The sequence below is a fragment of the Staurois parvus genome, unplaced genomic scaffold, assembly GCF_062004578.1.
Source record: "Staurois parvus isolate SC_StPar_1 unplaced genomic scaffold, SC_StPar_1.0 ptg000024l, whole genome shotgun sequence".
Taxonomy (NCBI): domain Eukaryota; kingdom Metazoa; phylum Chordata; class Amphibia; order Anura; family Ranidae; genus Staurois; species Staurois parvus.
Genome location: NW_028317820.1, coordinates 409,097 through 435,339, shown reverse-complemented (window position 1 = coordinate 435,339; position 26,243 = coordinate 409,097). Strand labels below are relative to the sequence as shown.

The 26,243-nt window shown below is 49.9% G+C and overlaps 2 protein-coding genes across 2 annotated transcripts in view; one reads left to right on the top strand and one right to left on the bottom strand.

Moving 5' to 3' along the window:
- The window catches only part of LOC149472049 (uncharacterized), a 67,606-nt gene that overhangs the window by 22,068 nt on the left and 19,295 nt on the right, over positions 1-26,243 (bottom strand). The gene's annotated exons all lie outside the window — the stretch shown is intronic.
- LOC149472048 (uncharacterized) overlaps positions 22,285-26,243 on the top strand; it is a 119,671-nt gene continuing 115,712 nt past the window's right edge. The window contains 1 exon segment of the mRNA XM_089693190.1: positions 22,285-22,367. Within this exon segment, the coding sequence (XP_089549316.1) occupies positions 22,322-22,367 (46 nt within the window). The 5' untranslated portion in view covers positions 22,285-22,321.

Below are 26,243 nucleotides of genomic sequence, written 5' to 3'. Positions count from 1 at the left end.
ACAGCAGCAATGGGAGGCTGTACAGGGACCCATGAGAGACTCTGGACCTGGCAGCAGCATGAGGAGGCGGTATAGGGGCCCATGGCAAATTAGGGGCCTGGCAGCAGCTATGGGAGGCCCGTAATCTGCCAGCACCCTCTGACAAAAAATGGAACACACCAGCAGTGTGAGGAGACCTGAAAGTGGCACATGGCATGAGACACTGTGGACCTGGCAGCAGCATGAGGAGGCGGTACAGGGGCCCATGGCAGATTAGGGGCCTGGCAGCAGCTATGGGAGGCCCGTAATCTGCCAGCACCCTATGACAAAAAATGGAACACACCAGCAGTGTGAGGAGATCTGAAAGTGGCACATGGCAGAGTGTGGCGATGGAGAGAGCAGCAATGGGAGGCCGTACAGGGACCCATGAGAGACTCTGGACCTGGCAGCAGCATGAGGAGGCGGTATAGGGGCCCATGGCAGATTAGGGGCCTGGCAGCAGCTATGGGAGGCCCGTAATCTGCCAGCACCCTATGACAAAAAATGGAACACACCAGCAGTGTGAGGAGATCTGAAAGTGGCACATGGCAGAGTGTGGCGATGGAGACAGCAGCAATGGGAGGCCGTACAGGGACCCATGAGAGACTGTGGACCTGGCAGCAGCATGAGGAGGCGGTACTGGGGCCCATGGCAGATTAGGGGCCTGGCAGCAGCTATGGGAGGCCCGTAATCTGCCAGCACACTATGACAAAAAATGGAACACACCAGCAGTGTGAGGAGACCTGAAAGTGGCACATGGCAGAGTGTGGCGATGGAGACAGCAGCAATGGGAGGCCGTACAGGGACCCATGAGAGACTCTGGACCTGGCAGCAGCATGAGGAGGTGGTACAGGGGCCCATGGCAGATTAGGGGCCTGGCAGCAGCAATGGGAGGCCCGTAATCTGCCAGCACCCTATGACAAAAAATGGAACACACCAGCAGTGTGAGGAGACCTGAAAGTGGCACATGGCATGAGACACTGTGGACCTGGCAGCAGCATAAGGAGGCGGTACAGGGGCCCATGGCAGATTAGGGGCCTGGCAGCAGCTATGGGAGGCCCGTAATCTGCCAGCACCCTATGACAAAAAATGGAACACACCAGCAGTGTGTGAGGAGACCTGAAAGTGGCACATGGCAGAGTGTGGCGATGGAGACAACAGCAATGGGAGGCCGTACAGGGACCCATAAGAGACTCTGGACCTGGCAGCAGCATGAGGAGGCGGTACAGGGGCCCATGGCAGATTAGGGGCCTGGCAGCAGCTATGGTAGGCCCGTAATCTGCCAGCACCCTATGACAAAAAATGGAACACACCAGCAGTGTGAGGAGACCTGAAAGTGGTACATGGCAGAGTGTGGCGATGGAGACAGCAGCAATGGGAGGCCGTACAGGGACCCATGAGAGACTCTGGACCTGGCAGCAGCATGAGGAGGCGGTATAGGGGCCCATGGCAGATTAGGGGCCTGGCAGCAGCTATGGGAGGCCCGTAATCTGCCAGCACCCTATGACAAAAAATGGAACACACCAGCAGTGTGTGAGGAGACCTGAAAGTGGCACATGGCAGAGTGTGGCGATGGAGACAGCAGCAATGGGAGGCCGTACAGGGACCCATGAGAGACTCTGGACCTGGCAGCAGCATGAGGAGGCGGTATAGGGGCCCATGGCAGATTAGGGGCCTGGCAGCAGCTATGGGAGGCCCGTAATCTGCCAGCACCCTATGACAAAAAATGGAACACACCAGCAGTGTGAGGAGACCTGAAAGTGGCACATGGCATGAGACACTGTGGGCCTGGCAGCAGCATGAGGAGGCGGTATAGGGGCCCATGGCAGATTAGGGGCCTGGCAGCAGCTATGGGAGGCCCGTAATCTGCCAGCACCCTATGACAAAAAATGGAACACACCAGCAGTGTGTGAGGAGACCTGAAAGTGGCACATGGCAGAGTGTGGCGATGGAGACAGCAGCAATGGGAGGCCGTACAGGGACCCATGAGAGACTCTGGACCTGGCAGCAGCATGAGGAGGCGGTATAGGGGCCCATGGCAGATTAGGGGCCTGGCAGCAGCTATGGGAGGCCCGTAATCTGCCAGCACCCTATGACAAAAAATGGAACACACCAGCAGTGTGAGGAGACCTGAAAGTGGCACATGGCAGAGTGTGGCGATGGAGACAGCAGCAATGGGAGGCCGTACAGGGACCCATGAGAGACTCTGGACCTGGCAGCAGCATGAGGAGGCGGTATAGGGGCCCATGGCAGATTAGGGGCCTGGCAGCAGCTATGGGAGGCCCGTAATCTGCCAGCACCCTATGACAAAAAATGGAACACACCAGCAGTGTGAGGAGACCTGAAAGTGGCACATGGCATGAGACACTGTGGACCTGGCAGCAGCATAAGGAGGCGGTACAGGGGCCCATGGCAGATTAGGGGCCTGGCAGCAGCTATGGGAGGCCCGTAATCTGCCAGCACCCTATGACAAAAAATGGAACACACCAGCAGTGTGTGAGGAGACCTGAAAGTGGCACATGGCAGAGTGTGGCGATGGAGACAGCAGCAATGGGAGGCCGTACAGGGACCCATAAGAGACTCTGGACCTGGCAGCAGCATGAGGAGGCGGTACAGGGGCCCATGGCAGATTAGGGGCCTGGCAGCAGCTATGGTAGGCCCGTAATCTGCCAGCACCCTATGACAAAAAATGGAACACACCAGCAGTGTGAGGAGACCTGAAAGTGGTACATGGCAGAGTGTGGCGATGGAGACAGCAGCAATGGGAGGCCGTACAGGGACCCATGAGAGACTCTGGACCTGGCAGCAGCATGAGGAGGCGGTATAGGGGCCCATGGCAGGTTAGGGGCCTGGCAGCAGCTATGGGAGGCCCGTAATCTGCCAGCACCCTATGACAAAAAATGGAACACACCAGCAGTGTGTGAGGAGACCTGAAAGTGGCACATGGCAGAGTGTGGCGATGGAGACAGCAGCAATGGGAGGCCGTACAGGGACCCATGAGAGACTCTGGACCTGGCAGCAGCATGAGGAGGCGGTATAGGGACCCATGGCAGATTAGGGGCCTGGCAGCAGCTATGGGAGGCCCGTAATCTGCCAGCACCCTATGACAAAAAATGGAACACACCAGCAGTGTGAGGAGACCTGAAAGTGGCACATGGCATGAGACACTGTGGGCCTGGCAGCAGCATGAGGAGGCGGTATAGGGGCCCATGGCAGATTAGGGGCCTGGCAGCAGCTATGGGAGGCCCGTAATCTGCCAGCACCCTATGACAAAAAATGGAACACACCAGCAGTGTGTGAGGAGACCTGAAAGTGGCACATGGCAGAGTGTGGCGATGGAGACAGCAGCAATGGGAGGCCGTACAGGGACCCATGAGAGACTCTGGACCTGGCAGCAGCATGAGGAGGCAGTATAGGGGCCCATGGCAGATTAGGGGCCTGGCAGCAGCTATGGGAGGCCCGTAATCTGCCAGCACCCTATGACAAAAAATGGAACACACCAGCAGTGTGAGGAGACCTGAAAGTGGCACATGGCAGAGTGTGGCGATGGAGACAGCAGCAATGGGAGGCCGTACAGGGACCCATGAGAGACTCTGGACCTGGCAGCAGCATGAGGAGGCGGTATAGGGGCCCATGGCAGATTAGGGGCCTGGCAGCAGCTATGGGAGGCCCGTAATCTGCCAGCACCCTATGACAAAAAATGGAACACACCAGCAGTGTGAGGAGACCTGAAAGTGGCACATGGCAGAGTGTGGCGATGGAGACAGCAGCAATGGGAGGCCGTACAGGGACCCATGAGAGACTCTGGACCTGGCAGCAGCATGAGGAGGCGGTATAGGGGCCCATGGCAGATTAGGGGCCTGGCAGCAGCTATGGGAGGCCCGTAATCTGCCAGCACTCTATGACAAAAAATGGAACACACCAGCAGTGTGAGGAGACCTGAAAGTGGCACATGGCATGAGACACTGTGGACCTGGTAGCAGCATGAGAAGGCGGTACAGGGGCCCATGGCAGATTAGGGGCCTGGCAGAAGCTATGGGAGGCCCGTAATCTGCCAGCACCCTATGACAAAAAGTGGAACACACCAGCAGTGTGTGAGGAGACCTGAAAGTGGCACATGGCAGAGTGTGGCGATGGAGACAGCAGCAATGGGAGGCCGTACAGGGGCCCATGAGAGACTCTGGACCTGGCAGCAGCATGAGGAGGCGGTACAGGGGCCCATGGCAGATTAGGGGCCTGGCAGCAGCTATGGGAGGCCCGTAATCTGCCAGCACCCTATGACAAAAAATGGAACACACCAGCAGTGTGAGGAGATCTGAAAGTGGCACATGGCAGAGTGTGGCGATGGAGACAGCAGCAATGGGAGGCCGTACAGGGACCCATGAGAGACTCTGGACCTGGCAGCAGCATGAGGAGGCGGTATAGGGGCCCATGGCAGATTAGGGGCCTGGCAGCAGCTATGGGAGGCCCGTAATCTGCCAGCACCCTATGACAAAAAATGGAACACACCAGCAGTGTGAGGAGACCTGAAAGTGGCACATGGCATGAGACACTGTGGACCTGGTAGCAGCATAAGGAGGCGGTACAGGGGCCCATGGCAGATTAGGGGCCAGGCAGCAGCTATGGGAGGCCCGTAATCTGCCAGCACCCTATGACAAAAAATGTAACACACCAGCAGTGTGAGGAGACCTGAAAGTGGCACATGGCAGAGTGTGGCGATGGAGACAGCAGCAATGGGAGGCCTTACAGGGACCCATAAGAGACTCTGGACCTGGCAGCAGCATGAGGAGGCGGTATAGGGGCCCATGGCAGATTAGGGGCCTGGCAGCAGCTATGGGAGGCCCGTAATCTGCCAGCACCCTATGACAAAAAATGTAACACACCAGCAGTGTGAGGAGATCTGAAAGTGGCACATGGCATGAGACACTGTGGACCTGGCAGCAGCAAGAGGAGGCGGTACAGGGGCCCATGGCAGATTAGGGGCCTTGCAGCAGCTATGGGAGGCCCGTAATCTGCCAGCACCCTATGACAAAAAATGGAACACACCAGCAGTGTGAGGAGATCTGAAAGTGGCACATGGCATGAGACACTGTGGACCTGGCAGCAGCATGAGGAGGCGGTACAGGGGCCCATGGCAGATTAGGGGCCTGGCAGCAGCTATGGGAGGCCCGTAATCTGCGAGCACCCTATGACAAAAAATGGAACACACCAGCAGTGTGAGGAGAACTGAAAATGGTACATGGCAGAGTGTGGCGATGGAGACAGCAGCAATGGGAGGCCGTACAGGGACCCATGAGAGACTCTGGACCTGGCAGCAGCATGAGGAGGCGGTATAGGGGCCCATGGCAGATTAGGGGCCTGGCAGCAGCTATGGGAGGCCCGTAATCTGCCAGCACCCAATGACAAAAAATGGAACACACCAGCAGTGTGAGTAGACCTGAAAGTGGCACATGGCAGAGTGTGGCGATGGAGACAGCAGCAATGGGAGGCCGTACAGCGACCCATGAGAGACTCTGGACCTGGCAGCAGCATGAGAAGGCGGTATAGGGGCCCATGGCAGATTAGGGGCCTGGCAGCAGCTATGGGAGGCCCGTAATCTGCCAGCACCCTATGACAAAAAATGTAACACACCAGCAGTGTGAGGAGATCTGAAAGTGGCACATGGCATGAGACACTGTGGACCTGGCAGCAGCATGAGGAGGCGGTACAGGGGCCCATGGCAGATTAGGGGCCTGGCAGCAGCTATGGGAGGTCCGTAACCTGCCAGCACCCTATGACAAAAAATGGAACACACCAGCAGTGTGAGGAGATCTGAAAGTGGCACATGGCATGAGACACTGTGGACCTGGCAGCAGCATGAGGAGGCGGTATAGGGGCCCATGGCAGATTAGGGGCCTGGCAGCAGCTATTGGAGGCCCGTAATCTGCCAGCACCCTATGACAAAAAATGGAACACACCAGCAGTGTGTGAGGAGACCTGAAAGTGGCACATGGCAGAGTGTGGCGATGGAGACAGCAGCAATGGGAGGCCGTACAGGGACCCATGAGAGACTCTGGACCTGGCAGCAGCATGAAGAGGCGTTATAGGGGCCCATGGCAGATTAGGGGCCTGGCAGCAGCTATGGGAGGCCCGTAATCTGCCAGCACCCTATGACAAAAAATGTAACACACCAGCAGTGTGAGGAGACCTGAAAGTGGCACATGGCATGAGACACTGTGGACCTGGCAGCAGCATGAGGAGGCGGTATAGGGGCCCATGGCAGATTAGGGGCCTGGCAGCAGCTATGGGAGGCCCGTAATCTGCCAGCACCCTATGACAAAAAATGGAACACACCAGCAGTGTGAGGAGACCTGAAAGTGGTACATGGCAGAGTGTGGCGATGGAGACAGCAGCAATGGGAGGCCGTACAGGGACCCATGAGAGACTCTGGACCTGGCAGCAGCATGAGGAGGCGGTATAGGGGCCCATGGCAGATTAGGGGCCTGGCAGCAGCTATGGGAGGCCCGTAATCTGCCAGCACCCTATGACAAAAAATGGAACACACCAGCAGTGTGTGAGGAGACCTGAAAGTGGCACATGGCAGAGTGTGGCGATGGAGACAGCAGCAATGGGAGGCCGTACAGGGACCCATGAGAGACTCTGGACCTGGCAGCAGCATGAGGAGGCGGTATAGGGGCCCATGGCAGATTAGGGGCCTGGCAGCAGCTATGGGAGGCCCGTAATCTGCCAGCACCCTATGACAAAAAATGGAAAACACCAACAGTGTGAGGAGACCTGAAAGTGGCACATGGCAGAGTGTGGCGATGGAGACAGCAGCAATGGGAGGCCGTACAGGGACCCATGAGAGACTCTGGACCTGGCAGCAGCATGAGGAGGCGGTATAGGGGCCCATGGCAGATTAGGGGCCTGGCAGCAGCTATGGGAGGCCCGTAATCTGCCAGCACCCTATGACAAAAAATGGAACACACCAGCAGTGTGTGAGGAGACCTGAAAGTGGCACATGGCAGAGTGTGGCGATGGAGACAGCAGCAATGGGAGGCCGTACAGGGACCCATGAGAGACTCTGGACCTGGCAGCAGCATGAGGTGGCGGTACAGGGGCCCATGGCAGATTAGGGGCCTGGCAGCAGCTATGGGAGGCCCGTAATCTGCCAGCACCCTATGACAAAAAATGTAACACACCAGCAGTGTCAGGAGATCTGAAAGTGGCACATGGCATGAGACACTGTGGACCTGGCAGCAGCATGAGGAGGCGGTACAGGGGCCCATGGCAGATTAGGGGCCTGGCAGCAGCTATGGGAGGCCCGTAATCTGCGAGCACCCTATGACAAAAAATGGAACACACCAGCAGTGTGAGGAGATCTGAAAGTGGCACATGGCATGAGACACTGTGGACCTGGCAGCAGCATGAGGAGGCGGTACAGGGGCCCATGGCAGATTAGGGGCCTGGCAGCAGCTATGGGAGGCCCGTAATCTGCCAGCACCCTATGACAAAAAATGGAACACACCAGCAGTGTGAGGAGACCTGAAAGTGGCACATGGCAGAGTGTGGCGATGGAGACAGCAGCAATGGGAGGCCGTACAGGGACCCATGAGAGACTCTGGACCTGGCAGCAGCATGAGGAGGCGGTACAGGGGCCCATGGCAGATTAGGGGCCTGGTAGCAGCTATGGGAAGCCCGTAATCTGCCAGCACCCTATGACAAAAAATGTAACACACCAGCAGTGTGAGGAGATCTTAAAGTGGCACATGGCATGAGACACTGTGGACCTGGCAGCAGCATGAGGAGGCGGTACAGGGGCCCATGGCAGATTAGGGGCCTGGCAGCAGCTATGGGAGGCCCGTAATCTGCCAGCACCCTATGACAAAAAATGGAACACACCAGCAGTGTGAGGAGATCTGAAAGTGGCACATGGCATGAGACACTGTGGACGTGGCAGCAGCATGAGGAGGCGGTATAGGGGCCCATGGCAGATTAGGGGCCTGGCAGCAGCTATGGGAGGCCCGTAATCTGCCAGCACCCTATGACAAAAATGGAACACACCAGCAGTGTGAGGAGACCTGAAAGTGGTACATGGCAGAGTGTGGCGATGGAGACAGCAGCAATGGGAGACCGTACAGGGACCCATGAGAGACTCTGGACCTGGCAGCAGCATGAGGAGGCGGTATAGGGGCCCATGGCAGATTAGGGGCCTGGCAGCAGCTATGGGAGGACCGTAATCTGCCAGCACCCTATGACAAAAAATGGAACACACCAGCAGTGTGTGAGGAGACCTGAAAGTGGCACATGGCAGAGTGTGGCGATGGAGACAGCAGCAATGGGAGGCCGTACAGGGACCCGTGAGAGACTCTGGACCTGGCAGCAGCATGAGGAGGCGGTATAGGGGTCCATGGCAGATTAGGGGCCTGGCAGCAGCTATGGGAGGCCCGTAATCTGCCAGCACCCTATGACAAAAAATGGAACACACCAGCAGTGTGAGGAGACCTGAAAGTGGCACATGGCATGAGACACTGTGGACCTGGCAGCAGCATGAGGAGGCGGTATAGGGACCCATGGCAGATTAGGGGCCTGGCAGCAGCTATGGGAGGCCCGTAATCTGCCAGCACCCTATGACAAAAAATAGAACACACCAGCAGTGTGTGAGGAGACCTGAAAGTGGCACATGGCAGAGTGTGGCGATGGAGACAGCAGCAATGGGAGGCCGTACAGGGACCCATGAGAGACTCTGGACCTGGCAGCAGCATGAGGAGGCGGTATAGGGGCCCATGGCAGATTAGGGGCCTGGCAGCAGCTATGGGAGGCCCGTAATCTGCCAGCACCCTATGACAAAAAATGGAACACACCAGCAGTGTGAGGAGACCTGAAAGTGGCACATGGCATGAGACACTGTGGACCTGGCAGCAGCATGAGGAGGCGGTACAGGGCAGATTAGGGGCCTGGCAGCAGCTATGGGAGGCCCGTAATCTGCCAGCACCCTATGACAAAAAATGGAACACACCAGCAGTGTGAGGAGACCTGAAAGTGGTACATGGCAGAGTGTGGCGATGGAGACAGCAGCAATGGGAGGCCGTACAGGGACCCATGAGATACTCTGGACCTGGCAGCAGCATGAGGAGGCGGTATAGGGGCCCATGGCAGATTAGGGGCCTGGCAGCAGCTATGGGAGGCCCGTAATCTGCCAGCACCCTATGACAAAAAATGGAACACACCAGCAGTGTGAGGAGACCTGAAAGTGGCACATGGCAGAGTGTGGCGATGGAGACAGCAGCAATGGGAGGCCGTACAGGGACCCATGAGAGACTCTGGACCTGGCAGCAGCATGAGGAGGCGGTATAGGGGCCCATGGCAGATTAGGGGCCTGGCAGCAGCTATGGGAGGCCCGTAATCTGCCAGCACCCTATGACAAAAAATGGAACACACCAGCAGTGTGAGGAGATTTGAAAGTGGCACATGGTATGAGACACTGTGGACCTGGCAGCAGCATGAGGAGGCGGTACAGGGGCCCATGGCAGATTAGGGGCCTGGCAGCAGCTATGGGAGGCCCGTAATCTGCCAGCACCCTATGACAAAAAATGGAACACACCAGCAGTGTGAGGAGATCTGAAAGTGGCACATGTTTGGGGCATGATTCATGGCGGATTTAGTCAATTTTGTCAGGAACTGGTGGTTTGAAATCCAGACTAATCCACGCCTGATTCATTTTCACAAACGTGAGTCTCTCCACACTTTGGGTGGACAGTCGTGTCCTCCGCGGAGTTACAATACCTCCTGCCGCACTAAACACGCGCTCCGATGCCACGCTACTGGCCAGGCATGACAGCCTTTCAAGGGCAAATTCAGCTAGTTGGGGCCAAAGGTCAAGTTTCGTTGCCCAGTAGTCAAGGGGATTGTCTACCTCGGTTGGCAGGGTGCTGTCCAAGTAGGCCCAAGCCTGTTGTTTGAGGTCCTGCTCCAGGTCCACCTGATGCTGCTGCTGCTGCTGCTGCTGCTGCTGCTGCGGCTGGTTAGTAGTTTCCTCACTGCGCTGGTGAAGAAAGCTACTCATCATCGACTGCAGACTGAGGCAGCCGCTGCTGGTGGAGCTGCCACTGCTCCTACCACCCCACCCCTCCCCTGCTGCCATGGCAGCGGAATGCGAGCGCACAGGGCCCACAGTGTCTGAGGATGGACGTTGGCGCAGAAAGGCAGAGACCAGCTGACTACATAGGTGGTTTTTATAGTACGTTATTTTGGCCTCCCTCTCAGCAGGTGTGAAAAAGGCCACCATTTTTGAACGGTAGCGAGGGTCCAACAAGGTGGACAGCCAAAAGTCATCCCTCTGTCTGATGGTTATTATTCGGCTGTCGCTACGCAAACAAGCGAGCATGCTATGGGCCATTTGTGCCAAGGAATGCGAGGGACTCCCTGCCTCCATCTCCACAGCATACTGCCACGGTGCGTCTGGGTCCTCTGTCTCCTCCTCCTCCTCCTCTACCAGATGCTCCTGCTCCTCCACTCCTGTCCGCTGAGTGGAAAAACCACCCATTTCACTCAATAATTCCTGAGCACAAATGTCCTCCTCTACCTCCTCCTCTTCTTCCTGTCCTGCCCCCACAGGGGTCATGTGGCGTTGAGATCTGTGCGCCACGTCTACCGCAATCTGACCAGCCATTGTTAACAGCATTTGTTCCAGGACGTGCAACAGAGGAATGACGTCGTTCATCCCATAGTCCTGCCGACTCACGAATAGCGTGGCCTCCTCAAAGGGCCTGAGCAAGCGGCAGGTGTCACGCATGAGCTGCCAATGGCTGACATCGAAGTTACACAGGGGAGTACCTTTATCCGCTTGTAACATCAGGAAATCGGTGATGGCCTTTCGCTGTTCGTAAAGGCGGTCTAACATGTGTAGGGTTGAATTCCACCTTGTTGCAACGTCGCAGATCAGGCGATGCTGTGGAATTCCGTTCTGCCGCTGCAGCTCAAGGAGGCTGTGCTTTGCGGTGTAGGAATGGCTGAAATGCATGCAAAGTTTACGTGACATTTTAAGGATGTCTTGCAGTGGGATGGTGGATTTTAGGAACCGCTTGACAACCAGATTGAACACGTGAGCCATGCATGGCGCATGGCACAACCTTCCTTGACGCAGAGCAGACACCATGTTCTTTCCATTGTCGGTCAACATGGTTCCGATTTTCAGTTTGCGCGGAGACAGCCATCTGTCGATTTCTCTGTTCATTACACTGAGAAGTTCCTCCCCTGTGTGACTACGTTTGCCAAGGCATACCAGGTGCAGCACAGCGTGACACCGTTGCGCCCTGCACATGTGATATGCCGGTCGGGTAATGGGACTTGGCACGGGGGTGGCGGCTGAGGACACGGCGGAAGAAGAGGTGGTAGAGGCGGACATCTTTGCCGGACCAAGGACGTGCAAACGTGGAGGCAAAAGCGGCGTGACCTGTCCAAGTTGCTGGTGCGGCTGTGATGGCACCACGTTCACCCAGTGGGCCGTAAATTACATGTACTGTCCCTGACCGTAGTTACAGCTCCACACGTCGGCGCTGCCGTGCACTTTGGCAGAGACCGACATGCTCAAAGACTGGCCCACCATCTCTTCTACATGTGAATGCAGGGCTGGCACTACCTTTTTGGCGAAGAAATGACGGCTTGGCACTCTCCACCGCGGCGCGGCACAAGCCATCATTTCTCGGAAAGGTGCTGAGTCCACCACTTGGAAAGGGAGGGACTGCAGCACCAGCAACTTGGACAGGAGGACGTTCAGCTTTTGCACCGTCGGGTGCGTGCTCGCAAACTGTTGTCTCTTGGAAACGGATTCCAAGAAAGACTGCTGACGGAATCCGTGAAGAGGAGTAGCAGGAGAAGGAGCATCAGAACGAGCGGAAGATGCCAACGAGCGACAACTCCCCTCAGCAGAGGTGTTGGAGCCTTGACTGGCTGATAGAGGGCGATTGACGTCGGGTGACGGAGCAAGTAACGGAGCGGGTGATGGAGCGGGGGCTGGGGCGGGCAGAACCGCCGTATCTTTATCACGGTTTTCCCAGGCCACCAAATGGCGACGCTGCATATGCTGCCGCAACGCTGTAGTCCCAACATGGGCCCCCTGGCCACGCTTGACTTTCTGGCCACATAGTCGACATACGGCTACGTTTACTTCCTTGGGCGGCTTGACAAAAAATTGCCACACCACCGAGTAGGAAACTTTCCCCCGATACTCCTCACTGGCTGACTGCTGCTTCCTCCGTGCACACCGGCACCACTACTGGCCGTGGTGGTAGGCTGCAGTGGAGCTGGTGCTGTACTCCGTGGCCGTTTGCCTCCACTGACACTGCTGCGACCCTGCTGCCTCCTGGGCAACCCACCGACTGTTTTGCTCGCTGCCAAGCTGCCACCCTCTTCTCCTGATGATGCGGAAGCAATAGCCTGATGACGACGAGGCTGCCAAGTGCGATCAGCCTCATCATCATCAATTAGGGTCTCCGCCTCACTACTAGCCCCCTCGGCTGCGTGTGGGTCAGGAGACAGACCTGTCTCTAGACCGGCTACCGAGCCACTCTCCTCGCCACTACTTCTTCGCCTGGCTGCTGAAGAGGCGGATGTCTCCCCTCATTCCTGACCGCCCTCTGTTAGCTCTTCCTCACTGTACAGTGGGGCTGAGCCCACAGCATGCGATACTTTGCTTGGTGAGGGAACACCAAAGGACAGGGGCAGGTAGAGGACACGTGATTTCAGTGGGCTTGCTCCCGGGCCATGCCAACTAACGGTTGTGTCTGACGTACCCACCGACCGTTGGCTGTAGGTGTCAGAGGTGACCTGGGAAGAGGAAGACGACCGAGCCAACCAATCGATAACGGCAGGGTTGTCGGTGGAGACACGACCACTGGATGACATCGGGAGCACTGGCCTCTGGCTGCGACTAGTGCTGCCTCGACCCCTTCCTCTGCTACCACGTCTGCTCGCTCCTAAAACATTGCCTCCTCTGCCACTCCTATGCATGTTGTCTGACATACTCTTTAATTAAACGATTCTGTGTCCCTGAGTAACAATTCTGTGTCTGTCCCTGAGTAACAATTCTGTGTCCCTGAGTAACAGTTCTGTGGCCCTCAGTAACAATTCTGTGTCCCTGAGTAACAATTCTGTGTCCCTCAGTAACAATTCTGTGTCCCTGAGTAACAATTCTGTGTCCCTGAGTAACAATTCTGTGTCCCTCAGTAACAATTCTGTGTCCCTCAGTAACAATTCTGTGTCTGTCCCTGAGTAACAATTCTGTGTCTGTCGCTGAGTAACAATTCTGTGTCCCTCAGTAACAATTCTGTGTCCCTCAGTAACAATTCTGTGTCTGTCCCTGAGTAACAATTCTGTGTCGGTCGCTGAGTAACAATTCTGTGTCCCTGAGTAACAATTCTGTGTCCCTCAGTAACAATTCTGTGTCCCTCAGTAACAATTCTGTGTCTGTCCCTGAGTAACAATTCTGTGTCTGTCCCTGAGTAACAATTCTGTGTCCCTGAGTAACAATTCTGTGTCCCTCAGTAACAATTCTGTGTCCCTCAGTAACAATTCTGTGTCTGTCCCTGAGTAACAATTCTGTGTCCCTAAGTAACGTTTCTGTGGCCCTAAGTAACGGTTCTGTGGCCCTCAGTAACAAATCTGTGTCCCCCAGTAACAATTCTGTGTCCCTCAGTAACAATTCTGTGTCCCTGAGTAACAATTCTGTGTCCCTCAGTAACAATTCTGTGTCCCTCAGTAACAATTCTGTGTCTGTCCCTGAGTAACAATTCTGTGTCCCTGAGTAACAATTCTGTGTCCCTGAGTAACAATTCTGTGTCCCTCAGTAACAATTCTGTGTCCCTCAGTAACAATTCTGTGTCTGTCCCTGAGTAACAATTCTGTGTCTGTCCCTGAGTAACAATTCTGTGTCCCTAAGTAACATTTCTGTGGCCCTAAGTAACGGTTCTGTGGCCCTCAGTAACAAATCTGTGTCCCTCAGTAACAATTCTGTGTCCCTCAGTAACAATTCTGTGTCCCTGAGTAACAATTCTGTGTCTGTCCCTGAGTAACAATTCTGTGTCTGTCCCTGAGTAACAATTCTGTGTCCCTCAGTAACAATTCTGTGTCCCTCAGTAACAATTCTGTATCCCTGAGTAACAATTCTGTGTCCCTCAGTAACAATTCTGTGTCCCTCAGTAACAATTCTGTGTCTGTCCCTGAGTAACAATTCTGTGTTCCTAAGTAACGTTTCTGTGGCCCTAAGTAACGGTTCTGTGGCCCTCAGTAACAATTCTGTGTCCCTCAGTAACAATTCTGTGTCTGTCCCTGAGTAACAATTCTGTGTCTGTCCCTGAATAACAATTCTGTGTCCCTCAGTAACAATTCTGTGTCCCTCAGTAACAATTCTGTGTCCCTCAGTAACAATTCTGTGTCTGTCCCTGAGTAACAATTCTGTGTCCCTAAGTAACGTTTCTGTGGCCCTAAGTAACGTTTCTGTGGCCATAAGTAACAGTTCTGTGGCCCTCAGTAACAATTCTGTGTCCCTCAGTAACAATTCTGTGTCTGTCCTTGAGTAACAATTCTGTGTCCCTAAGTAACGTTTCTGTGGCCCTAAGTAACGGTTCTGTGGCCCTCAGTAACAAATCTGTGTCCCTCAGTAACAATTCTGTGTCTGTCCCTAAGTAACAATTCTGTGGCACTAAGTAACGTTTCTGTGGCCCTAAGTAAAGTTTCTGTGGCCCTAAGTAACGATTCTGTGGCCCTAAGTAACGTTTCTGTGGCCCTAAGTAACGTTTCTGTGGCCCTAAGTAACGGTTCTGTGTCCCTCAGTAACAATTCTGTATCCCTCAGTAACAATTCTGTGTCAGTCCCTGAGTAACAATTCTGTGTCCCTAAGTAACAATTCTGTGTCTGTCCCTGAGTAACAATTCTGTGTCCCTAAGTAACAATTCTGTGTCTGTCCCTAAGTAACAATTCTGTGTCTGTCCCTGAGTAACAATTCTGTGTCCCTAAGTAACGTTTCTGTGGCCCTAAGTAACAGTTCTGTTCCCCTCAGTTACAATTCTGTGTCCCTCAGTAACAATTCTGTGTCTGTCCCTAAGTAACAATTCTGTGGCCCTAAGTAACGTTTCTGTGGCCCTAAGTAACAGTTCTGTGGCCCTCAGTAACAATTCTGTGTCCCTCAGTAACAATTCTGTGTCTGTCCCTAAGTAACATTTCTGTGTCTGTCCCTGAGTAACAATTCTGTGTCCCTAAGTAACGTTTCTGTGGCCCTAAGTAACAGTTCTGTGGCCCTCAGTAACAATTCTGTGTCCCTCAGTAACAATTCTGTGTCTGTCCCTAAGTAACAATTCTGTGGCCCTAAGTAACGTTTCTGTGGCCCTAAGTAACAGTTCTGTGGCCCTCAGTAACAATTCTGTGTCCCTCAGTAACAATTCTGTGTCTGTCCCTAAGTAACAATTCTGTGGCCCTAAGTAACGTTTCTGTGGCCCTAAGTAACGTTTCTGTGGCCCTAAGTAACAGTTCTGTGGCCCTCAGTAACAATTCTGTGTCCCTCAGTAACAATTCTGTGTCTGTCTTTGAGTAACAATTCTGTGTCCCTAAGTAACGCTTCTGTGGCCCTAAGTAACGGTTCTGTGGCCCTCAGTAACAAATCTGTGTCCCTCAGTAACAATTCTGTGTCTGTCCCTAAGTAACAATTCTGTGGCCCTAAGTAACGTTTCTGTGGCCCTAAGTAACGATTCTGTGTCCCTCAATAACAATTCTGTGTCTGTCCCTAAGTAACAATTCTGTGTCTGTCCCTGAGTAACAATTCTGTGTCCCTAAGTAACGTTTCTGTGGCCCTAAGTAACAGTTCTGTGGCCCTCAGTAACAATTCTGTGTCCCTCAGTAACAATTCTGTGTCTGTCCCTAAGTAACAATTCTGTGGCCCTAAGTAACGTTTCTGTGGCCCTAAGTAACAGTTCTGTGGCCCTCAGTAACAATTCTGTGTCCCTCAGTAACAATTCTGTGTCTGTCCCTAAGTAACAATTCTGTGGCCCTAAGTAACGTTTCTGTGGCCCTAAGTAACGATTCTGTGGCCCTAAGTAACGTTTCTGTGGCCCTAAGTAACGATTCTGTGGCCCTAAGTAACGTTTCTGTGTCCCTAAGTAACGTTTCTGTGTCCCTAAGTAAAGTTTCTGTGGCCCTAAGTAACGTTTCTGTGTCCCTAAGTAACGTTTCTGTGTCCCTAAGTAACGTTTCTGTGTCCCTAACTCTCTCCCTGAATACAGCCAGGTCTGCCTCTGTTGAATGTCTGGAGGCAAATGGAGAATTCTAAAATGGCCGCCATTTATAGCTCGACCATTACACTGTGCTGGCTGGCTGCTGATTGGCTAATGCGATCACATGTCATGAATGAATGCATTATGGGTCAGCGCGCCTTGTCTGCGCGCCTTCCCAGACATCCCCGCTCCGTCGCTGCACATGTCGCCGCCATTTTAGGAAAAATTTCGATTCGCGCATCCGAAGATTTTCCTAATATTCGAAACGAATTCCACTTCGCCTACTTCGATTCGCTCATCTCTACTCACCACATCAGTGTCTTGTAGATGCGACTCCGACAAATACATCTGAGCATAACTGCTACTTCCCCTTAATGAGCTGCAGTGTGACAACTTATCTCACTTCTCATCTGATTTACTGACTCTCGCAGGATTCTTATACTGATTTAGAAACCACAGAATTTGCAGCCCTTTTGATTAATACTGAACTTCAGACAGCTAGAAAAGAAACACAATTAATGTAGCTCTGTATGTATTAGCACATCAATACATGATCATCACTAGCACTGGGCCACCTGGGGCTGGTGCCCAGCATCTCTTGCAGGTTGAGCTAGGTTCCGATGCCACAATCGTCTGTTTTGGTTTTGGTTTTGGCAATACAGTGTCATTTGCAATACAACTGCTCCTTTTTTGCTGCCTGTCAAGACTTCAGATACTGCAGCAGCACAGAGCCAAGGAAGGTTCCCCTAACCTCATTCTCAGCTCTGATGTACAGTGCCACCTAGCAAAGTCAAGGGGCACTACTGCTGTGTCTGGGGTCTGGTCGGTGGATTTTACAGACGAAGGTGGGAATTTCTGTATTGGAGGAGGTCTGGAGAGATTACGGGGTGATGGAGGGGAGATACACTATATTGACAAAATTATTGGGACAGCCCTCCAAATCATGTGATTCAGGTGTTCCAATCCCCTCCATGGACACAGGTGTATACAATCAAGCCCCTAGGCATGCAGACTGTTTCTACAAACATTGGTGAAAGAATGGGTCGCTCTCAGGAGCTCAGTGACTCCAAGCGTGGTCCCGTGATAGGTTGTCACCTCGGCAATAAGTCCATCTGTGACATTTCCTGGCTACTAAATATTCCACGCTCAACTGTTAGTGGGATTATAACAAAGTGGAAGCAACTGGGAACAACAGCAACTCAGCCACCAAGTGGTAGGCCACGTCACATGACAGAGCGGGGTCAGCGCATGCTGAAGCGCACAGTGCGCAGAAGTCGCCAACTGTCTGCAGAGTCAATAGCTAAAGACCTCCAAACTTGGTGTGGCCTTCAGATGAGCACAACAACAGTGCGTAGAGAGCTTCATGGAATGGGTTTCCATGGCCGAGCAGCTGCATCCAAGCCTTACATCACCAAGTGCAATGCAAAAGCACTTAAAATCCACTTTCAAACAGGTGCCTATGCATGAAAACAACAATTGTGCAAAAAAAGTTACACTTCAACACGCACGCTAGAGTGAGATCAGCAATACTAGGCCTACAGTTAAAGTGATTAACCACTTGCCCTCCAGAGGATTTACCCCCCCCCCCCTTCCTGACCAGGCCATTTTTTTGCGATACGGCACTGCGCAATGCTGCACCCAAATGAAATTTATGGGGTGTTTTTCCCACAAATAGAGATTTCTTTTGGTGGTATTTGATCACCTGTGCGTTTTTTATTTTTTACACTATAAATAAAAAAACCTATCAATTTTGAGAAAAAAAACAATATTTTTGACTTTTTGCTATTAAACATATCCAGTAAAAAAATTTAAAAAAATCTAATTTCATCATAAATTTAGGCCAAAATGTATTCTGCTCCATGTCTGCTAAATAAAATCCCAATACATGTAAATTAATTGGTTTACGTGAAAGTTACAGTGTCTACAAATGGGAGTATATATATATATATACTGGAATTAAAAAATGTTTTATACTAGTAATGATTAGATTAGATTTGATTCAACTTTATTGTCATTGTGCAAAGTACAGTGTACATGTACAGAGCCAATGAATTGCAGTTAGCATCCAGCCAGAAGGGCATAAATAGGCCATTTACAATAAATAACAGTATAACTAAAATCAGGGTATGGGATATGCAGTAATACCATGATCGGTGCAATGAGTAGTGCATTAAAGGATGACATATTCAGTAATGCAATGGTGAATAAAATATGCAGTCATGCAATATTGTCTGATTATCTGTTCAATGCTTTAACAGCCACAGGGAAAAACAATTTTCCAGTCTATTTGTACGGGCTCTGAGACATCTGTATCGTTTGCCAGATGGAAGGAGTATGAACAGTCCATGGTTAGGGTGAGAGGCATCATTAATGATGCCCCTTGCCCTTTGTACACAGCGTTTTTTGTAAATGTCCTCCAAGGTGGAAAGCTGAACACCAATAATTCGTTGGGTGGTTTTCACCACCCTCTAAAGGGTTTTGCGGTCTGAAGCAGTGCAGTACCACACTAAGTGTATGCTCCATAACGCATTTCATAATTTCCAATGACATCACCACGCCAAGTACAGCGGTCCGCGTGCACTCCAACTGCATTCCAGCCCTCAGTTTCGGTTCCCCTTCAGCATCCAACTGGCCAGGGAGCCGGGAGGGCGACGGCTATACATCCAGTAGCAGTGCCGAAAAACCATTCACCAGTTACAGATTTAGAGATGCGGCTTTATTAACTTCATTTTATGTAAGTGCAATTTACCTTTGTTTTAATGAATTTTATGACAGACTACACTCAGAGGCGCCTTCCTCTATCCTTTCTTTACATGTCATTTGGAGACCGCTGCCTCTCTCTACCAGAAGGCTTGTCATGGAGGCGCAACTGTCTGTTGGCCACAGTCATAAAACAATTGGATGGACTGAACAAGACTATCCACAGTGAATCATCAGTTTGCGCCATGATCTCCTTTATATGCTTTTACTGGTGTAACACTCTCCTGGTTCCTAGTTACACTAGGGGGAGCAAGATCCCAATGATGGTTAGTCAGAAGCTGCCAGGCAGCTCAGGAGGAATATCCAGTGGGGTCAAATTTGGAACAGGGCTGAGAAGCTCTGCAGACCAGCCTCTCAGGAATTTCCCCCTGCTCTGAGGTTATTTGGGAGGGCCTTAGAGGCAGAGGGCAGATCTGAGGAGTAGCTGGTTGCACCCCTTAGGGACTGTAGCCAATCCCCAACAGGAGGTTGGAAGGGACCGGACTCCTTAAAAGGGGGATGGAGTTTGCTCAGGAAGGAGGAGTAGGAGGAAGGAGGAGATGTGGGAGATGATGGTCAGGTGGAAGATTGGAGGAGAGAAGAGAGTGCTGGGAGGCAGTCAGGAGGCTCATTGGGATGGGGCTTACCTGCAAGCCTGGAACTGAGGAGGGAGAAAACTCGGGACTCACTGGTCCCTACAAGGAGCATCACCTGTGGAGCAGGAGGGAGCTGTCCAGATCACAAGCCTGGTAACTGTGGCCATCCATACGCTGTGCAGGAGAGCACCCTGAGTGAGTAAACATGGGTGGATTGGGGAAGGAGCACTCTGGTGGGAAACCAGATTAATCCCCTTGCCAGAGACTGCCTACTTTCTGAAGGACACAGGATCTGGGTCCCCTGCTCACGACTATAGGGACTGTTATCTGGAGGTGCTGGCTAGCACTTCAACCAAGTTTGTTGAGGCTTTATAGAGGAAGATATACAGTTGTGTTCAAAATAATAGCAGTCAGATATCACTAACCGGATCAATCCCTGTTTTTGGTAGAAATTATATTTCTACATGGCAAATAATTTACTAGCAGGTGTAGTGGAGTAATAGAAATCCAACAGACCCAACAGTCATGACATGCATGCTGCTGATTCTGTGTCATTGAATCACTAATTGAAAGGGGCATGTTCAATATAATAGCAGTGTGGAGTTCTATTAGTGAGGTCATTCATTCTTTGAAAAACAGGTGTCAATTATTGCCCTTATTTAAGGAAGGAAGGCAGCAAATGTTGTACATGCTGGTTACAGTGCATTTCTTTCTGAAATTCGGAGGAAAATGGGTCATTCCAGACATTGTTCAGAAGAACAGCGTACCTCGATTAAAAAGTTGATTAAAGAGGGGAAAACATATAAAGAAGTGCAGAAAATGATAGGCTGCTCAGCTAAAATGATTGCAAATGCTTTAAAATGGCAACCAAAACCTGAAAGACGTGGAAGAAAGCGAAAAACTACCATTGGAATGGATAGAAGAATAGCCAAAATGGCGCGGACTCAGCCAACAATCAGCTCCAGGAAGATGAAAGAAGGTGTGACGTTCCCTGTGAGGACTGTTACAATTAGAAGATGCCTATGTGAAGCCAAGCTATCTGCAAGAAGCCCCCGCAAAGTCCCACTGTTGGAAAAAAGACGTGTGCTGAAGAGGTTACAATCTGCCAAAGAGCACATTGACTGGCCTAAAGAGAAATGGCGCAACATTTTGTGGACTGATGAAAGTAAGATTGTTCTTTTTGGGTCTAGTGGCCGGAGACAGTTTGTCAGACGACCCCCAAACACTGAATTCAAGCCACAGTACACTGTGAAGACAGTGAAGCATGGTGGTGCAAGCATCATGATATGGGGATGTTTCTCATACTACGGTGTTGGGCCTATTTATCGCATACCAGGGATCATGGATCAGTTTGAATACATCAGAATACTTGAAGAGGTCATGCTGCCTTATGCTGAAGAGGAAATGCCCTTGAAATGGGTGTTCCAACAAGACAATGACCCCAAACACACCAGTAAACGTGCAACATCTTGGTTCCAGACCAACAAGATTGACATTATGGAGTGGCCAGCCCAATCCCCGGATCTTAATCCAATAAAAACTTGTAGGGTGACATCAAAAATGCAGTTTCTGAGGAAAAACCAAGAAATAGAGAAGAACTGTGGAATGTGGTCCAATCATCCTGGGCTGGAATACCTGATCACAGGGGCCAGAAGTTGGGTGACTCCATGCAACACAGATGTACAGCAGTTCTCAGAAACAGTGCGACTACAACCAAATATTCATGAAGTCATTCAAAGGAAAGCAAAATCTTCAAACATTTCTCAGTTTATATAGTGAATGTTTGAGTTTGTAAAGAAGAATATAAACACTGCTATTTTTTTGAACCGTCTAATATTCACTTTTTAAAAAATTTTTTAGAGGAACAACACAAATTTGATGTATTTTTCTTCATGTTTTGATTTGGAATAGAATGTGTCGTGTTCCCAATGCATTTGTGTGGATGGAAATAAAAGCTATTAGAAGGATTTTGAGCTTTATTCACTTTTTTCAACACACTGCTATTATTTTGAACACAACTGTATATAGTTCAGGAAAGCTGTCCTTGAGTTTCAGTCCATGATGCATCCTCTACACCCTTATATCCCATCCAAGTTGATATCCCCTAATAAAAGCAACAAAACCAATGTTTCATGACTGGGTTCCTGACTATATATGCATGTTGTTCCTAGATTGTAAGCTCGAAAGAGCAGGACCCTCGAACCCCTCGTGTATCACATTGTATTGGTATTGTTCTGTCACATGTTCTGTTCCCCTCTGTAATGTACAGCGCTGAGCGAACTATTGGCGCTTTATAAATACTGTATAATAATAATAATAATAATGTTGTGTGGGAGTATTGAAGAGCTGGTAACTCAGGACTATAGAGGGATCCACATAAAATAAATGTTCTTGAGCGGTTTTTGCGGACGTAGTGCTACACTGGGGAACCTGCTGTCGGTGCCATTGGTGGTGTTGGAGAGGGGGGGGGTGCACTTTTGAAAGTGATTGGGACGCTCTTTTATTGGAAAGACCTTTATTGGCTCATGGTCCTGTGTACACAAATTGTAGATAATACTGTACATAAATATTTATTCCTCATGGATGACTGCTCTGAATGGTGAATACTAAGAGCAGACGTCCTCCTCACTCCTCACCCCTCCTAACTCCCATAGAAGTGCTACAAAAGTGAAAGTGGAAATAGACAAAATTTTTGAACTTCACACAGCCTCCAGATCGCAGAAAATGTCAGCTGTGAAGGCATTATTCCTGATCCTCCTATGGCAGACGTGTGAGTAGAATCATTATTAGAATAGGGAGCCTTGTTATAATGTGTTTTCTATGGGTAGGAATCACTGAGCATTGTGTGTCCGGTTGTCTTCTGTATAGATCAGCCTTTCTCAACCAGGGTGCCCAGGCACCCTTGGGTGCATTGAGGTTTCTTCAGGGGTGCCTTTGTAAAATGTCTAAAAATTACCCAAAACTGTATTCAAGCCAGCAGGTGGACAAATCTGCCTTTTAGGTTATAAATCACCTCTAATTTTGGGTGTCTTACATGTGTGGATGTTGTTGCATTATAAAAACTATTAGAATAGTTTATCACATTTTAGAATAGGGTGCCCTTTTAAATTATGGACAGTCTTCAGGCACCCTATTTTAGAATGGGGTGCCTCAAGACTGTCCATAATTTTAAAGGGTACCTCAGGACTGTCCATCATTTTTAAAGGGTGCCTTGACTGAAAAAAGGTTGAGGAACACTGGCATAGATTGCTGTGTGTTGGACCTCCTCTATTCAGACAAAATGTGGAGTTTGGATTGCTAAAATGTTGGTTGCAATGTGAAAGCTACACTGTTCTGTTAGTCGATCCTGCTCAGATGCTCACACACTGTAGTTAGTAGCAGACATTTTATTAGGTGCTCCTAGCTGCCATTATACATGTGTCTGCTTTTAGAACTACAACCAAAGAGAGGCAATAACACAGTTGTACCAGTATCTAAGTAGTGAGACCCCTAGAGGCCATACACAGCATATAACATATTGCTACATCCTTTCTCTTTTAAATAAAGGAACAATGAAATATAACAAACACAATGGTGAAGTAGAACATAGCTATAAGTTAGATATAATCCTTGAGGTGAGCCGGCTTTCTGATTGTTCTGCCAGCTTGCGTAACATATGAGGTTTCTTCACAGAAATCTTGGTGTTCTTCTGATTTTGGCAGTCTATTTTTTAGGACTGTCTCTCTCTGCCTAGAGACCTCCCTATGCTCCTCAGCAGTCCCTGTTTCTTTGTTGCTGGTATTCATAGTCTCATCGCTTTGAGTGTCCATATACTGTTCCCAGGGCCCTTTATCATCTCCTTCTTGTGTTTTTCTCAGATGTCTCCGATTTCTCCTCCATCTTCTTCCTTCCTCTGTTATAATTTCATAGGACCGTGGTCCCAATTTCTGTACAACCTTCGCTTTTTTCCAGTGTTTGTCATATTTGCCTATTGGCTGAATCCGTGCATTTTCATTGCTCTGGAGAACAGGCAGATCTTTTGCAGATTTATTATAATAGAAAGCTTGCCTATCTTGATTCTTCGTTAGTTTGGCTTTAACATTGCGCACAAGCTGTGGCTTTAGTAGTTGACCTGCAGTTGGTAGGAGAGTCCTTGTACGTCTACTCATAAGCCGCTGTGCTGGACTGGTGTCTAGGCCTTGTGTGGGTGTGTTTCTGTGGTCCAGTATAGACAGGTATATCTCTGTACCTGCCTGTTTTGCCTTTTGCATGAGTCTTTTGGCTGTTTTTACTGCTGACTCCACTTTACCATTACTCTGTGGATATCCAGGAGATGATGTCTGGTGCTCAAATTCCCACCTCTCCCTGAATTTTTTGAATTCTTCCGATGTAAATTGAGCAGCGTTGTCAGAGAACACAATATCCGGAAAGCCATATCTGGCAAAATGAGCCTTGAGTTTTTTAATTACTGTTTTGGCCCTTGTGTCCTGTAAGTAGTCTATCTCCCAGAAGTTGGAAAAATAGTCCACAGTTACCAGATATTCCTTGTCGTTCCACGTGAACAGATCTGTTCCTACTTTTGACCATGGTCTGTTTGGAATTGTATGTGGTTGCAATGTCTCTTTCGGTTGCTTATCATTGCACGATGCACATATTTCACACTGTGCTATAAAGTTTTTTATGTGGTCATTCATTCCAGGCCAATAAACATATTCTCGTGCACGACGTAGACATCCTTCTACACCTAAGTGAGTCGAGTGCAATCTTTCTATAATGTCTCTTCTAAGGGATTGTGGTATGACAGCTCTTTCTCCTTTAAAGATGATTCCATGCTGCACAGAGAGTTCATCTCTTATGTGAAAAAATGGAGAAACCTCCATTGGAGCATGCTGCTTGTGTTTTGGCCATCCCTTCAAGATGAGTCTTTAGGATCTGTAGAGTTTTATGTTCCGCTGTGCCGGTCTGTATTTGTTTCAGTCTGTCTTTTGAGACAGACAGATATTCACACATATTGATGCTTTCAATGTCTTTTTCTTCTTCATTTGTGATAGGTAAGTAAGCTCTGCTTAAGGCATCTGCAATCAGTAAATCCTTCCCTGGACAGTAACAAATGTTCAAATCATATTTCTGAAGCCTTAACAGCATACGCTGCAGTCTTTTTGGAGCATTCAGTAGTGGCTTCTTTGTAATACTTTCTAAAGGCTTGTGATCTGAATGCACCACCACTTGTCGACCGTAGGTGTACTGGTGAAATTTCTCTAACCCAAATACTACCGCTAGTAGTTCCTTCTCGATTTGAGCATATCCTTGCTCTGTTAGAGTTAACGCTCTGCTTGCATATGTGATTGGCTGTTTATCCTGCATTAGTGTGGCTCCAAGGCCGGTTTCTGAGGCATCACATTGTACTACCACTGCTTGATCTGGATCAAAATATTTTAGCGTTGCTGCGTCTGCAATAGCATTTTTCATTGACTGAAAAGCAGTTTCATGGCTTTCTGTCCATTCCCAGAGTACGTCTTTGTGAGTTAGCTGTCTCAGTGGCTCACACATGTCTGATAAATGCTTGCAAAATTTGGAAAGATAATTCACCATGCCCAGGAATCGTTGTACTCCACGTATATCTGTAGGTGTCGGCATGTCCTGTATCGCCCTCACCTTCTCTGGATCGACTTTAACACCATTTGAGGTAAGAAGATGTCCAATATATGGTACTTCTGTCATTTTTAGTTTGAATTTTGCCAGGTTCAGTTTGATTTGTTTTTTTCTACATCTGTCTAAGAATTGTATTATCTTTTGATCGTGATCCTTTGTTGTGGATTCTAGATCATCACCTTCCCCAACTATTAGTATATCGTCTGCTATTATTTTTACTCCAGACAGTCCTTCCAAAGCTTGCATCAATTTTTGTTGGAACACTTCTGGAGCCGGGCTTAATCCCATTGGCTTTCTCAGCCACTTATAGCGTCCAAATGGGGAAGAAAATGCTGTTAATAAACTTGATTCTTTATCCAGTTCCACATGCCAGAACCCATTTTTCACATCACATACCGAAAATATTTTAGCCTTTGATAGATCTGGTAGAATATCTTCTATTGTTGGCATTGGATAGTGATTTCTTTTCAGGGCCTTGTTCAGTGGCTTAGGATCAATGCATATTCTTAACTTGCCTGATGGTTTTTTCACTACCACCAAACTGCTTATCCAGTCTGTGCTTTCCTGTACTGGTGCTATCATACCTCTGCTGTGCAAATCCTGCAGTTCCTCTTTAAGCGGTTGCATTAAGGCTACAGGTACTCTTCTTGTAGGCAGTCTGGTAGGCTGTATTGTATGATCAATTTCTAGTTTGTATTTACCTTCCAGGCACCCATCACCTTCAAATAAATCAGCATACTCCGTTTTTATGTGGTGAAAATCCAAAATGTATTCTGCCTTTTGTTTAGGATTTTGAGTATTCTCAGAAAGTTCCAGAGCCATGATGTTATGGGACTGCACCTTTATTAAGTCCATAGCCTGAACTGCTTTAACTCCCAGCAAAGGAATGTGATCGTCCTCCTGCAACACAGTAAACTCCACTCTGTAGCTCTTTCTGTTATGTGGATTTCTTCATTTTAGCTTGCATGTTCCCATGGGTTTCAGAACACTTTTGTTGTACATGATCAGTACCTTA